Source organism: Rhinolophus ferrumequinum, chromosome 23, assembly GCF_004115265.2.
Source record: "Rhinolophus ferrumequinum isolate MPI-CBG mRhiFer1 chromosome 23, mRhiFer1_v1.p, whole genome shotgun sequence".
Taxonomy (NCBI): Eukaryota; Metazoa; Chordata; class Mammalia; order Chiroptera; family Rhinolophidae; genus Rhinolophus; species Rhinolophus ferrumequinum.
This window is the reverse complement of record NC_046306.1, coordinates 20,226,431-20,254,208: the sequence shown is the minus strand read 5'-3', so window position 1 is coordinate 20,254,208 and position 27,778 is coordinate 20,226,431. Positions and strand designations below refer to the sequence as shown.

Here is a 27,778-nt window from a genome sequence, read left to right as displayed (position 1 = left end):
TGAATGGTTCAATAAACTGGTACATCTAGACAATGTATTAAAAAGAAATGAGTTATGGAGCCATGCAAAGACATAGGGGAACCTCAGATGCATATTACTAAGTGAAAGAAGCTGATTGGAAAAGGCTACATCCTGTATGATACTCTGAAAAAGGCAAAACTATGGAGATAGTAAAAAGACGAGTGTTTGCTAAGGGTTGGGAGTGGGGAGGAAAGGATGAATAGGTGGAGCACTGAGGATTTTTAGGGCAGTGAAATGATTTTAAATCTTTTTTATTTGAAACACATTTGAGATTTCCTTCTAAATGATCTAGTGTAGATATAAGTAAAATAAGGTTGGCCATGAGCTGACTGACTGCCTTTGAAGCTGGGTTTGTTAAAGGTGGGTGATAAGTACATGGGGATTATTATCCTATTGTCTCTACTTGGGTTTATTGTTAAATTTTCTATAATTAAAGATTTAAAAACTGACTTCCTCAGATGCCTTCCCTGACCACTCTAAGGTAGGTTACCTCTCCTCATGATTTTCTAGCATAGCATCTTTTTCTTCATAGCGCTTATCACAATGCTATTTTATATGTTACTAACTTATTTCTCTCCATTAGAATTTAGTTTCCATGAAGACAAAAACTCTGCCTTGTTCACTGCTGAACTCTAAGGCTGGGGCTGGCACACAGAGGTGCTTAATAAACCTCTGTTGGATGGAAGGATGGATAGATAGATAGGTAGGTAGTTAGATAGATAGATAGATAGATAGATAGATAGATAGATAGATAGATAGATAGATAGATAGATGAGAGATACATAAATACATAGATACATAGACAGACAAACTAAAGGATAGAAGCACAGGCTGAGGCAAGAACCAACAAAGAAATACACTTATAACACCCTCCCCAACAATACCAGAAAAGGGGAACCTTGAAAGGAGACTCAGCTATCAACCCCAGAGGTCTTTGGAGCCAGCCGACTTCAGGCTTAGTTCTTTCTGTATGAGAAAAATAAACTAGATTCACAATTGTTTTTAGCCATGAACTCTTTCTTTGAATGAAATCTCCTGAAACAACCCAATATGTAATACAGAAAAACATGATAGTCAAAAGCAGATTTATTGTTATCGTTTAGTTTCAAAAACAGAACAAACAGATCAACCAGTGGTTATGAGGAATCTAGGAAAACCTGTCCCAGCAATGCCAACTTAGAGGTAAAGGGCTGACTCGGGCAGCTGAGAAGTGGGATTCTCTGCTTCGCAGGCTTCTTCTCCCTTGCCCCATCATGATTTTCAGGGGAGGAGAATGTTCCTGGGGGTTTCCATGGCCCTGAGCTCATTGTTTTCTGAAATCTGGACCTATTCCGTTTGAGAGAGTAGAATTCCCTCATCAAGTCCTCCACTTCCCACTGCTCTTCCTTCAGCCTCCGGCAACAGTGCAGGGCGGCGGGGTCGATGGGATGCGCTTCTGTGTTGAAGATGTATCCCCCAGCCCCCAGGATGCACTCCCCATAGGGGGTGATCACCGCATCAAAGGTGGAGCCATTGTTGTGAATGAAGTTGGTCGGATCAAACAGAAGATAGAGGTATTTCACAGTCTCAGCCAAGAAGAAAGACTCCATGCGGTTGTCAAGCTTGTGGTCTCGCAGATCTTTGATCTGCCACAAGGGAGAGGGAAGCAAGTCAGAAGAGCATCCCAGTGCTGCAGAAAGGGGCGGGGGACCCCGTTAGGAGTTCCTGGTCTGCCACTAAGCACCTTTGCAAGTTATTATCACAACTCCCGACTGGGCTTCCTGCTTCCATTCTTACCGTAAAGCATATTTATAGCATATGTCTTACCTGTCACTCCTCCACTGAAAACCACCCCGTGGACTCTCCATTTCATGTAGACTAACAACCAAAGTCCTTACCAGGTCCTTCGCAATCTGGCCCCTGCCCCCTCCCCGACCGACTCTCTTACCCCTCTCTCCCTTGCTCTTGCAGGTCCAGCCACAAGGGCTTTCTGTGCCACGAGGCAGCAAGCACACTCTTACCCCAGGATCTTTGCACTTGTTCTTTCAGCCCAGAGCGCTCTTCCTTCAGACATCATCATAGCTTGCTCCCTCACTTCCTTCAGGTCTCTGCTCAAAAGCTGCCTCATCAGATCGGTCTTCCCTGAGCTCCCTACCTGACATAACAATTCCTGTCCTCTATATCCTACATTTTTGGGACTCTAAACAGATCTAATCATCCCCTTTAATGACTGTAAAATGCAGCATCATTTACTTAGCTAATCCTCTCTCGAGCATTAAGGTGGTCCCCAAGTTATTGCTATTGTAAACAACGAATTAGGAGTCTTATGAAGAAAAATTCATACTGAGTTCACGGTCATGGATGAGTAAGTTCCCTTGCTATGAACATTTATTTCAGCTTCTCAGAATTATTAGCAACACATTTTTTTAAACTAAACTAATTCCCAGTGGACATCTATCTAAAATACGGACTTTATGTACCAAGAATTATTATTCTCTTCCCTGTCTTCCCAAGGAGTCAGATGCCTGTTTCCTCCAAGGGGGAGGCCTTCCCTCAGAAGACCTCCAAAGGGCGTCCTTTTCATTGAAATAAGTTGAGCGATCCTAAGAAGGTCCCAGTGGGCTCATCCACTTTGGCTTTTCACACAATACAACGTATTAGAAACTTTAACATGTAATTACTTTGCTTTTCCCCTAGACATATAGGTCTTTTCTTTAAATATATGTATCTATCTCCTATTTATAGAATAGAAACGCATTACAACATTTTGAAAAAAGTTATTTTGTTTGTTTTTAATCTCATGCCCTAAAAAAAAAAAAAAAAAAAAAAAAAAGTCAAAAATCTTTGTAGGCTTTTTGGTGAATTTTCTTCCAGACTATTTTCTGGTTTTTAAATGCCTGTAATGACTGTTTATTTACATCTTGTGTGCTTGGGTCCTCTAAGGATATGACATGGCTCTCACTTTTGACCCTTTCAATCCATTCTCCACAGAGTAACCAGTGATCTAAAATAAAATCAGAGTATGTCACTGCTGTGCTGTAAATCCTACCAAGGTCTCTCATTCCAAGCAGAACAAAATCCAAACTCTTCTCCATGGCTTACACAAAACCCCACATGATCCAGCTCCTGCCTACTACCTCTGGGACTGTACCTCCTTCCACATTCCTTCTTACTCACTCCACCCCAGCCACACTGGCCTTCCTTCTGTCTCCCAGATACACGTTCATTGTTTTTCCTACTAAAATGTCAGCGCTGGGCTTGGTCTTTCTTCATCGTTATAACCATCAGCCTAGCACAGTGCCTGGCCCATGAAAGACATTCAGCAAATATCTGTATTTATTGAGATTGGTAGAGCTGTTTCAGTAAGGATCCACTGGTTTGAATATAAGGCTATGGGCCTCTATATTTCCCTTCTAGAATCCATCTGATAGACCTATCACAAAACTTTTCACAAAACTCACCCTCGCAAAATAGCCTATTCTGACAGCAAAAGTATCTCTCTGATGCAGGGAGAACACCAAGGACATGGAGTCTAGACCCCGGGAACCAATTCTAGCTTCATCTCTGCGAGCTATGTGACCTATAGCAAGGCTCTTAGCTTCTGTTGCCCAGTCTCCTCATCTATAAAATAAAGGCATCACGTACATCTCTAAGGTCCAGTCCACTAATATTCCGGAACTTCCAACACTCTATACCATTAAAGAGTCACCCCCTCTTAGCAACAGGGGGAGACACTTCCCAATTCTCGGGCCTGTGGAAACACTTACTGTTGCAAATCCACACTCCACCTTGCTGATTTTTTCGATGGACTCCACAGCATCTCTTCCAAGTTCTAAGAGGGTGGGATCCCCCGTGGCACGGTAGAGGTACATGGCGCTCTCAATGAGTTCTGCAAAGTCCAAAGCCAATGGCTGAGCAGGGGAGGCTCGGGGCCCACTAGGGGCAGTGAGATACCCCTTGTCCCCTCCATACCTATCTATAGGGACCCCACTGGGAGGAGCATAGGATAACCCACTCAATGCTGAGTTTTCAGAGCCAATAGATCCGAAGCCTGAAGCACAGTGCAGACCAGCATTAAAATGGACTCTCACTCCGAAGAAGAAACAGAGCCAGGCTCTGAGACAGGGGAGATGGCAAAGGCTGCTGCCTCTCTTTCAGTATCTGTTTCTTCCTTCTTCTTGAGTTAACAGAATCCCTAACCTGTGCCAAAAACATGGCTGCCAAGACTAACAACCATTCCCAGCAGCCAGGTGTGGGATTAGGGTCCCAGACACCACAGAGAGCCAGGTAAGGCCAACACATGAGAGAGAAACACATGTCTACCTTGGGCAAGCTACTGTTTTTTGTTTTGTTTTGTTTTCTGTCACTCACAGAAAAGGTCCTTTGTAAGGCCCTTTCTGAGAGGGGAATGAAAAAAACATGAAGGCTAACATATTCAAGAGCCAACCTTCAATCTAGCAAAGATATAGCCACCAGCTCACTGTGCCCAGAACAGGCAACAGTCTTGCCCTATTCTATAGCACATCTGGATTTGATGTTCAGACATGAGCCCCATCTGAACATGGGTGTTAGCCAGCGGGACTTGGTATTCTAGAGAAAAGAAACCCCAGAAAAATGTGTTTATTCCGTTCAAATATCTGAAGAGCTATTATGGAAAGATTTGACTCCTCGGGTGGCCCCAGTGGGTGGAAGCTGCAGCTCAACAGACTGCTGTACTTGTTCACCTGTCTTTTCTCAGAGAGCAAAGAACTCCTCTCTCCTCCCTGTACCAACCTCTCCATCTGATCATTCCTTCCCTGTTTCCTCCTGGGCCTTGATCAGCACTTTTCTCTCTTTTGATTTATTACTAAAAACTCTATTTCTTTGCAGAGAAAAGATCTCTGCCTCTCTCCCCGGTTTTCTCCTACTTCTTCTTCCCTTTACCCCAAAGGCCTCTAGACAATTGCTAATCTAATTGCTCGGATTCTAAGATGCAGACTGGGACATGTTCACTGGTAGGGGAACACACTCGTTCAAAGAAAGAAAGGACGGTGCTGTCCTGGGAAGCCTCCCCTTCTGCTCCTAGCAGGTGGTCGGATCAGTGTACCCAGGGCCAGCCATTTGTTTTCCCTTCCTCATACATGGGCCTATGTGTCCTAGCAATTGCTTGAATTTCCTGTATATCTGGCCAACTCTCTAGAAGAGAATTATATCTGCACTTGGGAGGGTGAGGAGGTAATAGGCTAGGTGCGTCAACACTGCTGATCAAATAAATACATGTAGCAGAGTGAAAAGCATTGGCCAATCTAATTATAGAGTAGTATCTTATCTTCCATGTGCTATTGTTTTGACGTAGGAAGGGTGACTGGACTAAGGCATTTCTGGATTCCTGGATGTGGTGCCTTACTTTCCACTGATGCCTTCCTACCAGCCTATCCTGCAAACGGAAAAGGTGGCCTCTGTAAATAGTGAGCTCTCTGTCACTAGTGGTAACCACACAAAAACTATAACCACTTGACCTCTTAGGTTCCCCTAACCCTGAGAAGGCACAAGCCTAAGTCTTAGATTTAGTCCCAAACCCTGTCTTCATTTTGTCCATTGATAACGCTGTAAATGATAACCTTCTGAGAGTTTTCTCTTAAAAAAAAAAATGCCATGAGAATAAACGCATGAAAAACATCAGGAACAGCAGCCTCTCAGGAGTCAAAAGTGACTAATTTGCTCTTTCCAGTGGCTGTTTTACTTCTTATTCTGATCTGTTCTTTCCACAACTCCTACAACAATCTTTGTAGGATTGAACAATCTTGCTTTGGAGGAGGGAGGAAATGGGGTAGAGGAGGGCAGAATGGGCAAAGTCACTAGAAGGCCTGTCTCACAGCTAAAAGGCATTCAAGACAATGGTAATGTAAACTGTTTTGGGGTGGGGGATGACTGTGTGTGCTGACAAAGCTTCCTTCCTCTGTCCCCCTTTCCCTTCCCCTCCTAACAACGTTTAACTTTCCTGCAATGAATCAGAGGATCAGAGATGAAAGGAACTTAAGATTTACCTAGTGTGTAGTCCCTTCCTTCTCTTTATCTTGATTTCTGAGCTGCACATGAAGAAATGGATGAGACCACAGGATTCATGGATTCATTCCTCCTTTTTTCTTTCTTTTTTTGTTTAAAGAGGGCGCAGCTCAAAGTGGCCCATGCGGGGACTGAACCGGCAACCTTGTGTTAGTAGTAACGCATGCTAACCAACTGAGCTAACCGGCTACCCTGGAGGATTCATTCCTAAAGTCCATTCCAAAGCGCTAATATTCCATACTATAGAAGCATAATTTATCTGACCCATCGACGTGGGAAGTTTGCCCACACTTCTGAAATCCTGATGGTAGGAACTCAAAAGGATTCAACCTGGCGTTTTCCATCTCACTCACTTGCCCGACTTTGAAAGAGCATAAGGTTTAGTTAGGAGACCTGGGTTCCAGTCCTAGCTCCTACCCTTACAGGCTTGGGCAAGCCATTTCAACCCACCAGGTCTCATTTGCCTTACGTGGAAATATGACGATACATAATTCCTAAAAGGAAAACCATCCAGAACCACTGGAAGATGGGAAAAAAATGGATTTGTGAGCCCTTGTGAGGTGTGGAAACTCATAAAGACATGAGGGCTTGGGGTCCAGAGAACCAAGCCTGATGGCCAGAGATGCTGCTTACCCGGCCGAAGTGGGTAGCCCTCTCGCTTCTCCACAGTGTATCCCTGAGGAATGTTGTAGAATTCTGGGAGCCCCCCAAACTGCTTCCACACGGTGTAGTAGTTAAGGAAGGTCCTCATGGCATTGTCAATGTCCCCAATGAGGCTCTGTAGGAGAGAAACAGCTGTCAGGCATGCAGCCACCAGGCATAAAAACCCACATACAACCTCCGGGAAAAGAGAAAGCAAAAAGGCCTGTAGTCAAACTCTGAGTCGGCCATTTACTCACCGTGAGAGACTTAACTTCTCTGAGCCTCATCTATAAGATGCAGAATATAATATGTTTCATACATTGTTGTGAGGGACAGAGGTTGTATACAAAGCCCCGACATACTCAGTCAATGCTGGCTACTAACACCTTTTAAACAGGTGAGTCAGCCATCTGGTTCAAAATTCTAAGAATAGGAAAAAGGTTGTCTGCGTTAAGTCTCACTCCCACCCTCTATCCCAGCAGAGAACCATTTTGTATTAGTGTGTAAACATAAACAAATATGTATGAGTATATGTATTATTTCCCCCACATTAAATACAGCTTATTAAATATATTGTTCTGCAGTTCCCTTTCTTCATTTAACAATATATCTTGATTTTTTTCTCACGTAAGTACATAAAGAACTCCCTCCTCCTATTGCATGGTATTCCATTGCTTAGACCATAATTTAGTTAATTCCTTATGAATATCCAGTTGGCATGGTTCCAATCTTTTGCTATTTGCTATATCGATGCTGCAATAAATAGTCCTTCACATATGTCACCTCAAACATATGCAAAGTGTGCCTGTAAGATAAATTTCCAGAATTAGGCCCGCTGGATCAGAGGATATATGCATTTGTAATTTTACTAGCTGTTGCTAAGTAGCTATTAAATTAATATAAACTCACAGCTGATCTTCTTGACATCTCCATGGGATGTCTCAGGGATAGAACAAACTTGACATTTTCAAAACAAAATCCCGGGTTCCCTCACTTTCCCACAAAGTTGTCTCCCTACTCTCGCCTCTCTTCCTTTTTAGTAAATGGCACCACCATCTACTGAGTTACTCCAGCCAGAAAGCTCATAATTATCCCTGACTCCTCCCTTATCTCCCACCCCCACATCCATTCCATCAGCAATTCCTATCAATTCCATCTCCAAAACATCAAGATGCTTCTCTCTTTATCTCCAGAGTTACCACCTTGTCTGGACATCAGCATCTCACACTGGGATGACCTCAAAAGGCCTCCTCGCTCATCCCAACACTTGTCCTCTTGCCCTCTCCACCCACTCTCCCCAAGGCAGTTGGACCTCAGGGCTTCCCACGGGTTCAGCATCAAGCTGAGACAACTCACCGGGGCCCTCAAGGAACTGCACAATCTGGTCACTGCTGACCTTCCATCGACTGATCTTTCCCTTCCCTGGACTGTGGCCATACTGTTTTTCTTTGTTTCCAATAAACACCCAACTCTTTCCTGCCTCAGGACCTTCACACACTATACTTCCTCAGCCTCGAACATCATCACCCACCCCAAATTCTTAAAGTATCAGCTTTAATATCCCTACATGTGAGAGCTCTTTTTGTCCAAAATAGGTCCCCCTCTAATAGCCTCTATTTTAGCCTCATATTTGTTTCCTTCACTGTAATTTATGATTTCATGTATTTATCTGTTTAAGTTTTTCCTTGTGTCTCGCCCTTTATAAACTTCATGAGGGCAAGCAGGGCCTGGAACACAGAAGGCATTCAAATGTTTGTTGAGTAAATGAATTCACAAATTTAACACCTCTAAGATTCCTTTCTTCATCTATGACACAATACCTCAGTATGGTGTAATGATTCTTTGTGAAGTAAGTGCCTCGCAGACAAATCATTCTTTCATAAATACTTATCACAAACTACTTAAATATAAGAAAGCGCCCGAAATCTTATTAAGAAATGCATTTCCAATAAAATTGCTTTTAGGTTTTATAATGATTTATCAAAAGATTGTAAGCTATTAATGTTATTTTAATTATTTATGTATTAATAACTAAATCCAGAAGAAAACAAATTGAATACTCAGAGACTATGGGCACAGGAAATTTTAAAATATTTTTAATTTCTATGTACTATATATTCAAATTTTGTTACAGAGACATATGATAAGGTATCAATAAATTTTTTGCAGCATAAAATATGATAATTAGGATAAAATTCTGTTGGGGGAGTAGAATGGAAATGTGAGTTCAAGAAGAAAAAGAAATGGTATGCAACTATTCAAACACGTAAGGTTAAAAATATGCAAAGGGTGCTATAGTTTTTCAAAATTCTTCTAGGGGGCACTCAAGAAATAAAATTTGAAGACCTTAGAAGAGTTGGACCAATATTTAATATTATCAACAAGTTCTTTCTGAGCCTGTTTCCCCATCTGTAAAATAAGAGGGGTGGCTAAAAGTACATAATAGGGGACTAGTCAAATAAATTGCAGTACATCTACTCAATGGAATATATGCAGCTGTCAAAAGTAAAACTGATCCATGGGTATCAATAAAGAATGATCTCTAAGATATACATTCAGTGAAAAAGAATATGTATAATATATTCCTATACATGTGTGTGTATACCATATATATATGTGTGTGTGTGTGTAGATATATATATATATGTTATAAATATATGTATATTTACATATATGGATTTCTGGAAGGATATACAGAAAACTGATCATAGAGGCTGGATTGGGGAGAGGGTCTGAGAGTGGGGGCTCAAGACTTACTTTTCACAGTGTTCCCTTTTGAACTTTAAAATTTTATCATTATCTACATGTTATTACCTTTCCTTCAAATTAAAAAGAAAAAACCTAGTTGACAAAAATATTTTGGAACACCTAGGGGGTAGATGGGCTGTAAGATCCCTTCCAGCTGTAACTCTATCAGACCGTGTAATAGAAAAACATGATGCCAGACAGAGCAGTGTCAGCTGCTTTCACATCTTTTCTCAGGCCTCTGTCAAGAATGAGATCTGACAGAAATGACCAGTGGAGAAATAGCTGTTGGAAATGTCTGTTACTGCCCAGCCCAGAAAGACACTCTGTACTTTATATTTACTGCATTCCATAGCAAGCTGGAAACTCAGTTCCTGATACCTTTAAAGCTCCCTTTGAAAAATTCAGTGAGGCAGAATCTTAAATCTGTCTGATTCACTCTAAGTCTCTCTTCCATCCCAACCCATCCTCCAAGAAAAGTACTCAAGCAACTGAACTACCTTATTTGACTTATTCATCAGAATGTGTTTGCTTTGCAAGTTCCAGAGGAAAATGACCACCCTCTCGGATCATTCCTACCTGAAGACCAGGCCAGTAGGCCTCCAAGGACTGGAAGACGGGCATGGACACGGTCCCTTTGTACATCTGCACCCACAGGTACCAGTCATCGAAGCGCGTGTAATTCCGAATAGCTTTGTTATATTCTGCAGTGGAGACGGAATAATGGACACACCAGTGATGAGGGAAACAAAAAGCAGGCCTTGGCAACAAAAGCACAGACTTAGACTTTTGAAAGAGCATATGATGGCCTAGCCTCAAAGGAGACTAGGATACAACGAGACATAAGGAAAGAACATGGGTTCTGGAGTCAAACTTCCAGGCTCAAGTTCCAGCTCCAGCTTTACCCCTTGCTAGCTGGGACCTTGGGCAAGTTTTTCCCTCTTAAGCCTCAATCTCATTTTCTGTAAGGTGGGGAGAATAATGTTATATTTATCTCATAGCATTTTTCAGTCATTTATTCACTCAACAATATTCGCTGAGCACCTACTAGGTGCCAGGTACCCAGGGGTGGCAAACAAGACAAAGAAGGCTCCCAGCCTTGAGGGAGCTAGAATTTACCCCTTCCCCTAGATTGTGAATCCATGAGGGTCAGGGTTTTGTTTTGTTTGCTGCAGAATCGCCAGCACTAAGATAGTACATAATAAATATGCACAATAAATATTATCTGAATGAATGAAGCACATGCAAATAAAGAAGACAATCTCAAACAGCGTTGTAAGGATTAAATAAAATAGTACATGTTCAGTGCTTGGCACAGCGCTTGACACATCAATGGTACTCAATAAATAATTGCTGAACAAATGATTGGTTGCTATAAAAATAATTATTAGGTGCCCAAGAATTCCTCAATATCATTATTACTAGTGTCTAAGGGCCTGGAGGGTAAAATGTTTTTATTCAACAGGCATTAGTCTACAGCCTACCTCATGCGAAGCATTGTGGGAAATACAAAGATGGATAAGGCATGGATGCTGTACTCAATTGGTAGAGCTGTAACTATGCACGACAGCTGACTGCAAGAGAGAGGCTGAAGGCCCTAAATTCTGAGGAAGGATTAAGCTGCTTCTCAGGCAAGGTGACATTTAAGCTGGGCCTTGAAGAGTGAATACTATTTAGGCACATGGAGATCGGAAAAATGGTATTCCAGGCAAAGGAAACACATGTGCAATGGCCAGGAAATAACAAATCCAGGGCCGCAGACAGAGAATGCAGCACGGTTCAATTGGCTCTTGCAAGAAGGCAACAAGAGGTACAGTGGGCATCAAGTGGGCAGTGTACGTCCATGGTGGCTTTGAAGGCAGAACTCAAATGTTCAGAACTGATTCTCTAGGCACTTGGGAGCAATGGAACGTTTATAAATAAACCAAACATCAACAGGGAAATTGGGGAAAGCACCTTTACCCTGCCCTTTTTACCTAGAAACATGGCCATGAGCTTCTTATCCTGAAGCAGGATGGCTCCTTTCACCAGGTACTCAAAGTAGGAATCCACGCCGGCCCCAATGCCTGCGTCCTGGGCCACCCACTTGCCAGTGAGCACGTCAATGTGGTTGCCAACCTGGGAGAGAGACAGGTGATCCCAAGAGAGGGACCAAGATGAAACAAGGATCTCCCCATACCCCTGACTGCCTAGTGAGATGCAAGGCAGGAGCCCCAGTGCTTCTTGGGTGACATGCAGACTATCAGGGTGCAGGATCGGGGGGGCAAGGCTGGATCAGGGGCAGCTCTCCTGCATGTCTACACAGTGGAGATGCATGTCGTGCATATTTATGAGGACTTAATCTATATACTGGGCAAAAAATGAAAAAGAGCAACGATTGGAGCGTTTATGCCCCGTCTAGTGAGTGTGAACTGAGAGATGAGCACTTGCTATTCCCACAATCTGCCTCAGTTGTCTTTCTCAGAGCTCTGCATGTGATTTCAGTGTCTAAAGACACAAGATATACTTTACATACTTCCATAAATCAACTCAGGAAGGATACCCGGGAAACTGATGGAGTGGGTGGGTGCCTGTGAGGAGAAGAACTGGGTAGCTGGGGACGGGGTCAGAGGACACGGCACAGATGTCACTGGGTACTTTTTTTGTATCCTTTGACTTGTGAACCACGTGACTTTAAAAATAATTTAAAAATTTAAAAAATAAATGTTAAAACACTTAAGTGAAGAGCTATGTTGTCCATATAACTAGACCCTGCTAAAAGCTGCTAACTTCACCTGGGACTTAATCAGTGAAACAGCTAACTGTTCTGTGTTAGTTTGGGTTCCCTCAGGAGCAGACCCTCAGCAAGGAAGGCTGCAAATAGTTGATTTGGAAGGTGAGTCCCTGGAAACACCAATAGAAGAGGGGGAAAGAGAGGCAGGGAAGGGAAGCAGCCATCAGGCAACTTACCACCATGGGAACTAGAGCTCAGTAACCAAGGGGCAGCTCTGGGAATCAGTACGCAGCACAAGCCTCCCCATCATTTCACCCAAGGGGTGGGGAACTAGCTTAATTATCCATGAACTCCCATCAGCGTCTGTCACTGACAGAACCCCTCCAGGGTAGCACTAAGTGGGACTTCCCACTGAGGGCAAGCAGAGCAGAATCCAGGCCCCAGAAAAGACCCACAGGTAGAGCCAACGGGTGATGGCGGTCAGAAGACAGGCCCATGTACGCAGAAGTGGTGAGGGCTGAGAGGATATGGGCAGGGTACCCACAGAGTCCACAGTGGTTCACGTGCTGGCGGAAAAAAAACGCCTGTGTCGCCCTGACGACGGGATTACCATAGGTCTCCAGATGGGCACCTCGTAAGGGATTTTTAAGGATTCCTTACACGAGTTTCACTTTTCAAGCTGATTTAGAATCAGACTTTGTATAAAATGTGCCTCCCCCTGAATCACGTTCAGACAACACAGTCTTTCTAAGTCATAATGACTCATCAAAGGAGGTATTAATACCTCAACGTTACTGCGGGCATCACTGAGGAGCAGAGGTTGAGTGACTTGCCCAGGGTCACACAGTTTCAACGTAGCAAGGCCTGGGCTCAAATCTAATTCTGACTAAATCTAGTGCTATTTCCTGGACAGCTTTGGCTCAATTACTGTAAGTTTCACTGACCACCCAGTTTAGGAGCTGACATCTACTTTAGAGATCATCTGGCCCAAAATGTGTTACATTTCCAAGAGTTAATAGGCACTAGACAGGAAAGGGAAGCTATGGGGTCAGGTAAGTTTGGGAAACGTTGAGTTAAACAAGTTGAATAGATTTATTTATCATAGGATTTCATAACTTTTAACTTATTCATATTTGCTATAACTCTACAAAAGTAAAAAAAAAAAAAAAGATACTATACGTAGTATTCCCTAAACTTAATTGACCAGGAATCATTTTTTTCATGGAATTCAACAACTCTCAGAACTGGTGTTCTAAGAAACACAGTTTTACAAACAAAAAATAGATAATGAAAATGAGGGCCGGATGAGTTGATGATCTAAAGTCACCGAATGAGTCAGGGACATGAAGCACAGGACCTATTCCCTAGAAATCCGAGAAGGTCAAGGAGTCAAAGCTTACCAGAGCCCCTTTTCCCTGCCAGAGGATGTGCTCTCATGCTCTCTTCCCCTCTGTGCCAAAATGTGAATTGGAGGCTCGGTCTATTTTTGGTGTCACGAGCGTAAGTCCTGGGCCATTCTTGAGGTCACCCTCAGTTTCCCTTGGCTGGACTGCCATTTGTTGCTCAGAGCCCCGAGCCTCGTAAGCAGGGGCCAAAGTAGTCGACTGAACTCATACAGGAAGGGAACAGCTGACCTACCAGCCCAATATCTGACCGGCTCTCCCAGAGGCGCATCAGGGCCACTCTGGCCACATCTTCAAACACGGGGTCCCCAGTGAGGCTGCTCAGGGTGGCGAATTCCACAATGAACGTCCCGATCCCTGCCGTACAGGTGACAGGGGTCTCACCCGGGTTCACACCATGAAGCAGGTTCACCGTTCCATACGGCATGCCGGTGGGGGTCTGAAAGGCTGAACAAGTGCAAAATTATTACCCCAGACAGCAGCAGGGAGGTGGGAAGGGTTGGATAGAGGCCCAAAGCCTGAGGCCTTGGCCAGCACTTCCCTCTTTGTCTCCTGGGTGATCTGCTAGAGACTGAACCAGAGAAGGAAAAACGTCACAACTGGAGGGCCCGCAGTAGCCACCTAAGCCGGATGTTGTCAAACACTACTCCACATGACCCTCGGGCTGTGGCCTGCGATGAGGAGGAAAGCGGTGGGCTGTGCTCCAGGTGGTCCCACTCCACACATGCTCACTTTCGAGAGAGCAACTCTACTCTTTTTTAGGTTACACTGTGCCTTCAGCAGCCAAGCAGGCAAATGAGAGGGAAGCAGGCGGGCGTGAGGCCACAGAGAGTGGTGGGCTTGTGGCACACTGAAGCGCATGCCTCATTAGAAGCCATTCATATGCTTTTTAATTTTTTCTTTCAGTTTTACTGAGATATAATTGACACACTGTAATTTTAAGGGATACAGAATGGTGACTTGACTTAACATATACTGTAACATGATTACCACAATAAGCTAGCATCATCCATCATTTCATATAGATACAAAAAGAAAAAAGAAAGTTTTCTTTCTTGTGATGAGAACTTTTAGCATCGATTCTCTGAGCCACTTTCAAATACATCACACAGCACTGTTAACTATTGTCATCATGTTGTATATTACATCCCTAATACTTATAATTGGAAGGTGGCGTCTTTTGACCACATTCATCCAATTCCCCTCATATACTTCGATAAGCACCATTCCGGCAGACCCAAACCGGCCTCCAGGGGCCAGTTGGAGATCCCAGCTTTAAGTAAAGAATTTAGGGACTAAATTATTTGTGGGGGGAAAAAAAGGACAGAAACCACTAAACTGCTAATGTGGTCCAACCCTCAATTTGCAGGTAGGAAAAGTCATACTTACAACGAAGTGACTCACAGGTCACACAGACAGAGGCAAACAGATCTGGGATAGGAGTGCCTGCCATGCACTCACGCCCTTTACCCCTCCCTGCAGCCCAACGCTTGCCCAACCCCTCCCCAGTGCCTTCCGATTAGAGGCAAGGAAGAGAACCAGCCAGAGGCAGAGATTTCCTCTCCAGCCCAAAAGATCAAACAACCCAGAGCAGCCTGTGTGTCACCAAACTGTGAACAAAGTTATCAAAACTTCCAAGAACTATTAGGTTGGTGCAAAAGTAATTGTGGTTTTTGCAATTATTTTTAACCTTTTAAGTTGCAATTATAATCTTTTGCACCAACCTAATAGAAGGTCCAGCGACTTTGCTGTAGACAGAACCTTGCTGTCTGGCAGGCATGAGTGGCAAGCAAGGAGAATGCCAGTCACAACCAAGAAGGGCTGAAAGGAATATTTCAGAAAAGTCAGGCAGTGTTAAAAAAGAGGGAGCGTGATAAAATCCTATTTTTTGACCTCCGTGGTAGATATACCAGTGCTGGTTCTAACACGCACTTTTCAATACAGATACTTCTTAATATAGAATTTTTTTAAATGACAAAAAAAAAAAAAAGGGAGCAACCAGGCAGAATTTCCTCTAGGGATGAATCACACAGGACATGTTTGTAAGGAGACACTCAGGCCATGAGCCCTGAGTGAGACCTGACTGAACCCAGCTTGCTCACTCTCCTTAGGTCTTCCCCCAGAACGACAGGCACATATTGCATGAAAGCTGAGAAGCTGGTGGAAAGCACAGTGTGACGTGTTTGGGTGTGAGGGGTCCTCAGAGGCTCTGCCACACCCTGACGAGAACACAGTGTCCAGTGGATGCTGCCGAGTCCAGTAACTGCCCCACCAGATGAACACACTGAGGCTTGGCCTGCAGCCCTGCACACAGCGACAAAAACAAGTCCCTCTCGCTTCACTGGTGATTGAGGTTCTCCAAGCACTTTTGCCCTTCTGACCTCATTTTATGCCTCCCCAAACCCAATGTGGTAAGTAGGTAGGAACTCTGATTCCCATTTGCTAGATGGGGAAACTGAACCCAGGAAAGGAAGACTGGCTTGGTCACGATATTGGCAGGCAGAACCTGGGATTCCTCGTGCTCAGACCAGGGCTCTTCTCTGGAACCCTTTTCCTCCAGCAGTGTGTGGGCCTGGGAGGAGGCCAAAGCGCTCACTCAAGCAAGGGCAAGAGCGTTCCATCCACCAGGCTGGCCTTGAGCACCTCCCCTGCAAACGGTAATGAGGCCAGTTCAGCCACCCTGGGCCGGGGCCCCAGCAACCCTTCCAAATGCCCAGGACTCTCCTGATTTCTATGAGCGCCTAGTGGTAGAAATACCAAGTGCTTGGCTGAGAAACACCAGGAAATAATCCAGCACTGCCACTCTGGTCTCCAGCAGGAGAAGCAGGACCTACTGGATTTCCCTATCCCCCCATCTCAGGGTGGGTCTTACCTGGGAGGAGTTTTCGGGCTGCCTCCTCGGCCATCCTCAGGAGAGGTCCAGAACAGGGCCATCCAGCCTCCACTTCCACCCCAGCCTTCTTTGATAGCAGGTGAGCAGACAGAAGTCCTCCTACCACTACAGTTGGTACAAAAAGCGAGTGTCAGAGTCCCAAGGACCAGTGTTTCCCTTGTGCAAATAAAACTAAACACTCTCACTGGTGGCTCACTGGGAAGGGGCTAGAACCATCTCGTGAAAGAAGAGTCCCTTAATCCCACATATTGGTACAGTGTTAAGTTTGCAAAGATTTGTTTTCTTGGTTCCTACTGTCTACCAAGTACTAGGTACTACTGTACCCTCTTCAAATGAGGTTCAGAGAGGTAAAGTGACTTGCCCTGGTTTATCTAGTAGGTGGGAGGGCCAGGTCTGTCTGACTCCAAAGCCCATACTCATTCCACTTGGTCATTCTATTTCCCATTCCCCGCAAGACATGGGGTGGGAGGAGGGTACAGAGTAGTTTTTACCTTCACTTTATTAATTTATCTATTTCAATTTATTACATAATATTTAGGACTTATAAAAAATACAAAGTTTCTGTATCTGGAAATAAGACTAAATAAGTATCCGGAATGACTCACTGACAAAAACTAATGACCTTGAACTTCCGTTTTCTCCTCCTCCTAGCAACGGGACAATAAGAGACAAAGAGACAGGACCTACCCAAAGTGGGAGGTGTGAAAAAAGATCCCTCCAGAAAGTTGGGATCTGTAAGAATGATATACTCTGTGTAAGGATGAATTAGAAATAAACCCTACACACTTCGCCTAGTGTGAAATAAGGAAACTTTATGCCTCGATTCTTGATGCCAAGTAAAGGGAAGAAAAAAAACCTCGCCTAAGAATTAGTAACCACAAGTTGGTACTCACTAAGTTTTACAGCCTGAATTCACACTAACTGGGTAGTCTAGATAACCTCAAACCTTTAGCATAAAGTGGTTTTTGATGGATAGTACGTCTAGCCACATGGCAGAAGTAAACAAAAACTGTTATCTGGAAGAACCTACCGTGAACCCAGGCCTCAAAGAATCCTATAGATAACGTCTAGGAAATTAGTATATATTTAAAAACACATAAACCACAAAACACACAAAGAAACAAAGCATTATGAGTAAGGGCCTGCAGAAACGACAGTAGGACAAGACTTACCAATACTTCAGATATTCGAATTATCAGACACAGAATACAACAGAATTGTGTGTAATATGTTTAAAGAAATAAAAGGTTGGAATATATGAGTAAGTAGCTAGCAATTATAAAAATGACCAAACCTGTTTATAAAAGAAACAGAGTTTCTAAAAACTAAAAATATAATAATTGAAATTTAAAATTACATAGGTTTAATAGCAGTTAACATATATCTGAAAAATCAGTAGATTTGAAGACTCAAAAAAATTATCCAAAATGCAACATAAAGAGACAAAATGATGTTTAAAAAGTACAGAAGGGACTTGGAGGACAGTAAAAAGGTATAACATATGAGGTATGATCAAAAAGTACGAATATTTAAATTTTAAAAATTTATTATAGTAAAAGACACATTGCCATTAATCCCCCTCAAAATACTCTCCCTCGCTTCAAACACACTTATCCCGTCGTTCTTGCCACTTTCTGAAGCAGTTCTGGAAGTCCTCTTTCGCATCTTTAGTTGTGCTGTCGTGGTTGCCTCGATGCCCTGAATCCATTCAAAACGTTTTTCTTTCGTGGTAATTTTGACTTTGGGGAAGAACCATAAGTTGTACAGTGTCAGATCCTGTGACTGAGGTGGATGAGGACACACTGCAATGTTTTTATTTGACAGAAATTGCCGTACCAGAAGCAATGTGTGACATGGAGCGTTATCATGATGGAGAATTAAGGAAAGACACTCACAAAAGAAGACTTCCAAAACTGCTTCAGAAAGTGGCAAGAATGATGGGATAAGTGTATTTGAAGCGAGGGGGAGTATTCTAAAGGGGATTCATGGCAATGTGTCTTTTACTGTAATACATTTCTTTTTTAATTTAAACATTCACCGTATCTTTTGATCACACCTCATATATCGGATTGGAGTTCTAAAAAAAGAAGAGGAAGAAAATGGGGGAGAGACAATATTTGAAGGGAAAATAGTGACAAACTTTCTAAAACTAATGAATGACACCAATTCTCAGATCCAAGAATCCCAAGCAAGACCATAAAAGGAAATCCACATTTATACATAACACAGTGAAACTGTAGAATACCGAAGGAAAAAAGAAAAGATCTCAAAAGCAGCCAGAGCCCATGTAATAATGATTGTTAAGGCTCAGCGATGGGTACAACTAGTTCATTATACTCTTTTCTCTACTTTTATGTAGTTTTGAAAATTTTCAAAAGAAGGGGGCTGCCAGCATAAATAAAATCAATTATCTACAAAGAAGTAACAATTAGATTGATAGATTACTTCTTAACAATGACAATGAAACCAGAAAATGGAAAAATTTCTTCAATATGCTAAGAGAATGTAATTATCAACCTAGAATCTTATGTCCTTCAAAACTATTCCCCAAAGGCCAAACAAACGCAGTGAAAGACATCCTTGTACAAACAAAAGCTGAGCAAGTTTGCCAAGAACACATCTGTACTAAAGGACATTCTAAAGGAAGTACTTCAGATATAAGGAAAGGGATCACATATGTAAGGTCTCATATACAAGAAGGAAAGACGGCCAAAAAATTGGTAAATATGGGAGTAAATCTAAAACTTCAACCGTACAGAATAATGATAATGTGTGGAGGGCTTCAAACAAAGAACTGAAATACATAACTACAGCATACAGGCAAGGATATTCTATGAACCAGGTTTTATATTATTCAGGAGGAGAATAAAGATTTTCATTAACTTTAGACTTTGTTATATTTGTTAAATTTTCTAGGAAAACTATTTGAAAAGCTAGATACTGTGCATAATTTCTAAATTAGTAAAAGGAAAATGAAATGAGGAAGAAAATCAGTCTAAACAGGCAAGAAAAAGGAGGGAAAAAGAGAAAATAGAGATGAGACAAATAGCATAAAATAATACCATAGAAACGAATGCAGATATATCAGTAATTATTGTAAATGTGAATGGATTAAATATTTCAGTTAAAAGATTGTCAGAATGCTTAAATAAGCAAAATATAGTATGTAATTTACAAAAGATATGTCTAATTATAAAAACACAGAAAGGTTGAAAGTAAAAGGGTAGAAAAAGATCTACTGGGCAAATGCCAAACAAAATAAAGCTGGTATAATTATAGTCGCAACAGAAACAAAGGTTTAAGGACAACCTTAACTTATAGATGACAAATCGGGCTCAGAAGCTATGTGACCCAGCAATGAGCATGGCCTCAAACTCAGGTCTCATTCCTAAACCAGGATTTTATATCAGGCTGTCCCTCTGCTCCCTAATCTTTTTTAAAAAAATGTATTTACCACATTTTTGTAATATAAGTTTCATTGCAAAATAACCATACAAAATAAAGATGAGCAAAATAAGAGGGAAAAACACAACTCTGCCATCCAGAGGTGACAGGTGTTAAGCCACTGGTGGTCCAGAGTTTCACTGAAAATAAGGGTTGTGCTTGCCTCGTAAGAGTCACTGGAAACCCGATAAAAATATTGATTCTAGGACCCAACCCAAAGATCCCAATTCATTAAGTTTGGAGTGGAGCCTAGACATGTGAACTTTTTAAAAGGTCCCAAGTAGTTCTGATGGACAGCCAGGTTTGGAAACGAGTACCCTACACTTGCCCTGTGTAATACAGTCATCATTCATCACAAATCACAATTTAAATTTAAATTCATTATAATTAAATGAAATTAAAGATTCGGTTCTTCAGTTGCAGCAGACACATTTCAAAGGTTCAATAGCCACATGTGGCTCGTGGCTGCCGTACTGGACAACAAAGATAGAAAACATATCCATCATCATCGCAGAAAGTTCTATTGGGTAGCACTTCCTAGACAACAAGCTCCAAGAAGGCAAGGATTACATCTTCCTTGTTCACAGCTGTATGCCTAGCACCAAATCTATGTTAAAGACTTGAGTCATCCTGGCATGTTTCTTTCCAGTCTTTTCTCTGTCCCCTGCTCATGTCTGAAACTGATGAGGGATCCTGCGACCTCCCCACCCCACCCTCCAGGAGGGAAGAAGACTGGCCCAGTGTGCTGGCAGGATTGGCCCTTAAGATCCTATGTACTGCCTCTCGGTTGACCCAGAGGCAGAAACTCCACACACTCTTTCCTTCCAAAGGCCCTTCTCAGGCAGCCCTCACCTCGGATGTTGGTTTCAAACACGGAGGCATTCACGTCGATATCAAAGTCCACGTTGTCCTGGAGCACTTCAACTACTCTTTGGAATTCCGAGACATTCCCCAAAATCTGGGAGGAAAGAGACACGACAGTGAGGCTCTCTCAGGCTTGAAGGCACTGAAGATGCTGGATTAAGAATCTGGGATCCTCCACTGGTGTGGCCCTTCCTTATTCAACTTAAGACCTGCAGTTTCTGTTCTAGGACTAGGGACAGATGAAGAAAACATCGAACACTAGAATTCAGAGACCCAATATGAAGAGACTGGTTAAGTAAATTCTTAGGTACTAATTCAAGAGCACCCATTGAAACAATATGAAAACTGTATATAAACAATACAGACTAGACCATATTAAGGAAATCTTAGTTTGCCATTTGCAGTGGATATCTATTGTTTTTAACCTTCTCTTGTCACACCGGTATTCATCCTTGTGGAAAATATTGCAGGTTGGTTGGCCCAACACTGATCCCCAATCTTCTTTACCCTTGTAGCTTTCCACCATAGAGGCTGGAAATCCAGATACTTATTTTCTCAGCCTCCTTTGCTGCCAGAGGTGATTGTGGTACCCCGCCAATTCTGAGCCTTGAGAAGTCTACTAGGGGCACTTCTAGGAAAGCTTCTGTTTTCCTAATAAAAAGGGACAGACACAGCTGGCATGGTTTTTACTCTTCCTCTGTCTTTCTATTTTGAAAGCGGACTCGATTTCTGCAGCTGTGGCAGCCATCTTAGACGCTGAGGAACTAAGCATGAGAAGGAAAGCCAATACACTAACGACAGTACAATGGAAAGATACAAAGAGCCTGGGTCTCTGATGACACAGTTAAGCATCTGACCCAATGCTAGAAATTACCTCCAGACTTTCTTTTACTTGAGAAAATTAAACCCTCTTTGTTTAAACCATTAGCCAAAAGCAATCTTGGTAACTTTTATTGATAATAGCACCCCAATTTTCCCTTGAGGGGTCACCCTTCTTCCAGTCATTCTTGTAGTTTGAGAGAGACTGCTTCCATCCCCTCCGCTGCAAGAATGGGCACTTGACCTGAACCAGACACTATACTGTATATTGGCCGAGTGACTGGCTCAGGGATAGACATGTGACATAAACTAGATCAGTGAGACCCAGTTCCTGGAATTAACACAAAAGGGCTGATTCTTCCTGGAATTAACACACAGGCTACTACAAGTAAATGAGTGAGAGGTAAGGGTGGCGCTACTGTTGGCTACCCTGCCAGCATAAGGAGGGCCTGAGAACACAGCCGGTAGAGAAGGCAAAGATAAGACGAGAAAGATATTCCTGAAGACATTGTTTCTATCTCTGGATCCAGCTGGGTCTGAGGTCCAGTCTTTACCTGGACGTTTTAGTTATCTGACGCAGTAAATTTCCTTTTATTGGGTCTCTGTCCATTGAAACCAAAACACTCCTGATTATCTAGGCATTCAAGGCCCTCTATGATTTGGATCCAACCTACTTTTCTGACCACGTTTCACTGTTCATCTAACCTATCCTCATCCATGCAGGAAAACTGTACCCACTATTCCCCGATTTTTTGCCTTCCGATGTGCTGTTCCCTCTGCCAGAAATCACGCCCATCTATGTCTTCATATTTCCAAATCCAAACTATCTTTGAACGCACTGAAGATGCCGGATTAAGAGTCTGGGATCCTACACTGGTGTGGCCCTTACTTATTCAACTTAAGACCTGTAGTTTCTGTTCTAGGAAGCCTTTGATTCCTCCAGCTGCAATTAACCTCTTCTTCCTTTAAAAGACTCCAGTAACCTTATCCACACAACTCTTAGGGCATCTGTTCCTTTTTGCTTTAAGAGAATCTTTGCCTGGGCAGGAGCCTCGCTCATTGCTGCATCCTCCCAGGGTCACCCACAGCCCATTAAGCAATTACTCTAGAAATGTTTGTTGAATGATTCCATGACTCTTTCTCCATCTTGCAGCTAGCGATCGTCTCAAAACAGAAGTTTCATCATTTCCTGCTCTCTACTTAAGGTATTTCAGTGGCTTTCCATTGCCCTCAAATTAAAGATCAAAATTCTTAACATGGTGAACATCATCTGGTCCCTATGTACCCCCCCTCGCCCCACCTTACCCCCCACTGCCTAACTTTGCTTCCTCCTTTTCCTTCTCCACATCCCAGACATACTGGCCTTCCTTTAATTCACTGCATTTGCCATGCTCTCTCGTCATAAGGGCTTTGCACAGGCTGTTCCCTCTGCCCGGAACACATTTTCCTCGCCCACGTCCCTAGTCAACACTTGCTTCTCCTTCAGATCCCAACTTAAGTCCCATTTCACTACCGTAGGGAAGTTCTCCGTGACCTTCTCGGTCTAGGTCAGGTTCCTTTAGTTATAACCACTCAAATAACCATCTACCTTTCCTACAGAGCACTCAGCTCAATTTGTAATTACACATTATTCTTTGATTCTTTGTCTCCCTCACTAAAATCATAAACTCCAGGAAAGCAGGGACTGTGTCTGTTTAAACTCACTATTATATATTATAACTCCAGAGCTTAGCACTGTGCTTGGCATACAAGTGGCCCTCCATAAATATTTGACGATTGGACAAGTACTTAGAAATTACCATTAAGAAATAAAAAGCTAAATTACAGCTAAATAGCTATATTATTATCTACAAGATGATCATCACATAAATACTATTAATATATAAAAATGAGAAGGGTTGACAGAGAACCAGAAATAGTGAAATAGGGGAAAGTGGTTAAATCCTCCCTTGTGGCCTCTTTAAGGATGACAGTTAAAGCCTGGAGTCATACAGAATTGAGTTCAAGTCCTAGCTCTGCCATTTCATAGCTATGTACCTTGGCCATTGTACCTTTCTAAGCATCAGGCTTGTTAGCTCTAAGAAGGAGTAAAGGTACTTACCTCATGGGATTGTGGGAAGGATTAAACAAGATACTACATGTAAAGTGCTTAGCACAAGCCCTACACACAACACACTAACTAGTTACTGCTATTATTTTTATCACCGAACATGTCCACTAGAATGTAAGCCTCTGCAAACAAGGAGGGTATCACAGTCTCTGTATCCCCCACTAACCAGAGTTCTACAGGCATATTACAGTTATGAGTTCATAACAGGTCCTCTATAAACTCATTTGCTGAATAAATGAACCTGAATCCTTTTGGAATTCATTGTTTTCCTCTATCTAGCTGGGCAACCAGACCCTGATGGTTCCGAATCATGAGATGAAAATAAAAGGCCTAGAAGAGAATTCATTTTTCACCCCCAGTCAAGCTGCTGAAAGAAGGGTGTTGGTTATGCAATGGTGGAGGAAAAAAGGAACAGGTGAGACACTTACCAGCAAGGTGTCCAGAGCATCAATTAGAGTCAGAGAAAAACTGTAAAAGGACAGAAATCCCAGCTGCTTAATAAGAAAATCAAACACCAGACATTAAGGCTGCCCCAGATCAGATACCCCAAAAACTAATAAGTGACGCACAGCGATGCCTCTGGCCATCCTGCTTCCAGCCACAACACAGAAGCCACAGTGAAAATCGCCAGGAACCTCTGATGCAACCCATTTAATGCACCTGAGATAGAGGACTGATGTAGCTTGAGCTTCAGTTAAACACATCTCCTATATTCTGTGGCATTCTTCTCTGCCATAGGGAGGCAGTATGAGATTGTAGCTAAGAGTACTGGCTTTTCAACACCTGGGAACTTATCTCACAGAGCACAGAACTGTACGAGGTTGGACAACTAAGTTCGTGAACTTAATTGTCCGACTTTCGTATGCTGGAGAATGCTAATGGCAGTATTGTTCAGAAAAGCAAAAAGCTATAAATAACCCAAATGTACAGTTTGAAAGGTGATTAAACCGTAGTACAAACAAGGCAAAATTATGAGGTTGTTAAAAAGATTGTTATCAAGAGTTCTACTGACCAATGTTAAGACACTCAAATTATATTGTTAAATGAAAAAGACAAGGTACAGCATAGGCAGCGTAATATTTTTCTGTCTGCATTTTCACAAAGAGACGTATAGACAGAAGGCAGATTAGCTGTTGTTTTGGCCAGTGGTGGTGGAGGGATTTACTATAAAGGGACACAAGGAAACATTTTAAGGTTTCTGCATCTTGACTGTTACTATACAACTTAAAATGGGTGTATTATTTTATATGTAAGTTATTATTTTGTATGTAAAATTATTTACAAAGATACCTATATGATGGTAAAACCTAAACTATTTCTGGAAGGCTACACAAGAAAGTTAAGAGTGATTCGAGTTCTATGGTACGGGAGATATTTATTCATATGATTTTGTACTGCTTGAATTTGCCAATTGCTTGCATTACTTTTTTCAACAAAAATCAGCACAAATTTTGTTGAGTTTCCTTAACTTCTCCAGTCCTTAGCATACTCATGTAAAATGGAGATAACAGCTCTTAACTCCTACAGGTGTTAAGAGAATTCAATGAGATGACACCAGTAAAATGCTTAGCAGTGTTTAATGTCAGCTTCAATTAAATGCAATGACTGTTCACTCACGCAGCAAAGAACAAGACAGAGAATTCCATCTCTCACAGATTTTTATTCTAGTGGAAGTGAGAAAGACAAACTAGCAGATCAGTGGAAATGATAGTATCAGAGAAGTGCTAAGAAAAAAACGAGAGATTTGTCTGAGTGACCCGGAGGGGGTGGGTAGTTATGAGAGCTGATGCTGAGGTGACATTTTGGGCTGAGCTCTCAAGAAGGGGTCAGTGATGTGAGGATAATAAGGAAACGTGTTTCAGTTACGCTAACAACAAAGGCTCTCAAGTTTCATATTTGGGAAAGGTACATCCCTTCCTGAGCTTGTTTGCCCACTTATAAAATGAAGGGGTTGGGTCTTCTGACTTCTGGGAGCGTTCCCATCATACCCTACACCTCCAGAGATTTGCCCAAGTCCCCACAGGGGGTGCCCGTTACTCCTGTGGCTGGAGTCCACCAGGCAAACCCAGGGCTTTTTCCAGGAGGCTGGGTGGATCCGGGTGGTACTGGCCTGAATTGAGGGCAACACGGCCTCACCACAGCTAGGAGCTTTTCCGGAACCGGTGAGGAGACCGTGAAGCCACCAGCCCCAGCAGTCCCACCCGCCTAGGACCGGACTGCTAGACCCCAGCTGCCCCCTTGCTCCTCCGCTCACACTACCTGCCCCAGGTGTCGTGCCCGTCACAGGTGAGAGGTCGCAGCTCGTCGTAGGGAAATGCATTCTCCAGGTAGCTGTCGTAGGCGTGGTAGAACATGGCCTTGACTCGCTCCCTGGTGCGGGGTACGAGAAATAAGTCAGGGGGCCAGAAAACGAAACCAGGCAGGGGAAAGGTCTATAAATAGGGTGGAAAATGGGGATCACCCCGATTCTGCTGGGAGCCCAGTGGCGGAGTCCGAGCAAGTGAGGGTGGGGGTCCCAGGGTGCAGAGAAAGGGAAGGGACCGGGTCGGGTCTGCGTTTTTCATTCCCCACTATGGAAGGGCAGAGAGCCTGATCCCCTTCACCTGTAGTAGGCGGGGTCGGGCCCGGTGCCATCGGGTCCCGGCGCACCCTGGTGCAAGGGCAGCAGCGAGCACAGGAGGCCGAGCGGGACCAGCAGCCGGAAAGGCATAGAGTTCGTGTCCTGTCAGCACCGCCGCCGCAGCAGCTGCCACCGCCACCCGCTCATCCTGGGAGCCTCTGGGGTTCTTCCGGGAATCCGCGCCACTGCGCCTGCGCGCTGGTGAAGTAGTCACTCACTTCCGGACTACAAGCCTAAGAATGCAACTGGTGGCGGAACCCTGGCAAAGAGCATCTTGAGACACTCTGCAGCGGAGTTCCACGTGTCTTAAAGACAGTGGCTATTACAGTTACTATAACGAATAAATGTTTTAGTAACAGCGAGTGTTGAGCACTTATTGTGTACTGTATGGAGAAACAAATGAAAAAAGAAAAACAATGAAAGAAGAAAAACGAAAAACAAAAGAATTTCTTAAAAAAGAAATTTAAAAAAGACTGTATGGAGCACTTTAACTACATTATCATTGTTTTAAACCATCCTATTAAGCATGAAGGCAGGGACCAGCAGGGACTCAATATTTGTTGAGTGGACGTATATAAAGATGAATGTTCAGCCTTTACCATTATTAGTCATATTGAGTTTCCCAAACCAGTTTTCTACTGATTGTGTAAGGTATGACTTATTTCCATTTATTTCCCCAAAGCTGCCACTCCCAAGATCTCCAGAAATCCCTTCAGGTCTAGGAATTCCTGAATTCTTGACATTCTCCTCCCATTTGGGATGTGGTTACATTGTCATGGTCTCTTCAGTCTCTGTCCCAGTGCAGAAACTTCCCTCTCTCAATCCCCTGGACCATGTCTGGCTGTAGCCCTGTAGAGTATCCCAGAGGAGAATGAAGACCCTGGGGCACTATAACTTTGAGAGGTTTCAGAACACATTTTTACAATTTTTTTTCTAGCAACTTCCCAGAGTTTGGTCAGCATTTTAGATCATAGCAACAACCAAGACGTTGGGCAGTGTGATGTGCAGCCCAATAACCCTGGGTTTGAAGTGAGAGCTGGACTTCAGTCCCAACTTAAGTTCCACTTCAGTTTTCTATATGTGACCTTGGAAAGCCCCTTTTCTTCTCTGGACCCAGCTTCCTCATCTATAAAATGAGGAGTTTGATAAATGGATCTCTGAGATCCTTTAACTTCAGCATTCTATGATGCTAGGATTGCTCATCCTCTTCTCTTTGGTGGAAAAGTCAGATGGAAGTGGAAGCTCAGTTCCCTGAGGAGGAATGGGGGCAAATATGGTCTCCTTTGGTCCAGCATCTTTGAAAATACATCTCAGATAAATATCCCAAAATGTCATTAGTCAATATGAGAATTAAAACCCTGACTTAACCCAGAGAGCTAGAGGTAGTACAGTTTAGAGGTAAAAAGCATGGGCTTTAAATTTGAGCAGACCAGAATTGGAATACTAGCTCCACCACCTAGTATTAGGAGTGTGGCTCCAC

General features: G+C 43.0%; 1 protein-coding gene across 1 annotated transcript; it reads right to left on the bottom strand.

The window, feature by feature from the left end:
* Window positions 1-1,088: 1,088 nt before the first annotated feature.
* Window positions 1,089-26,489, bottom strand: EDEM2 (ER degradation enhancing alpha-mannosidase like protein 2). The gene is made up of 11 exons (XM_033094788.1): window positions 26,282-26,489; window positions 25,938-26,048; window positions 24,107-24,146; window positions 20,738-20,843; window positions 16,421-16,546; window positions 13,784-13,995; window positions 11,409-11,550; window positions 10,012-10,136; window positions 6,679-6,823; window positions 3,768-3,889; window positions 1,089-1,646 (listed from the first exon to the last, which is right to left on the bottom strand). The coding sequence occupies exons 1-11, from the start codon at window positions 26,386-26,388 to the stop codon at window positions 1,158-1,160; spliced, it is 1,725 nt and encodes a 574-aa protein (XP_032950679.1). The 5' UTR covers window positions 26,389-26,489; the 3' UTR covers window positions 1,089-1,157.
* Between the last annotated feature and the right edge of the window lie 1,289 nt (window positions 26,490-27,778).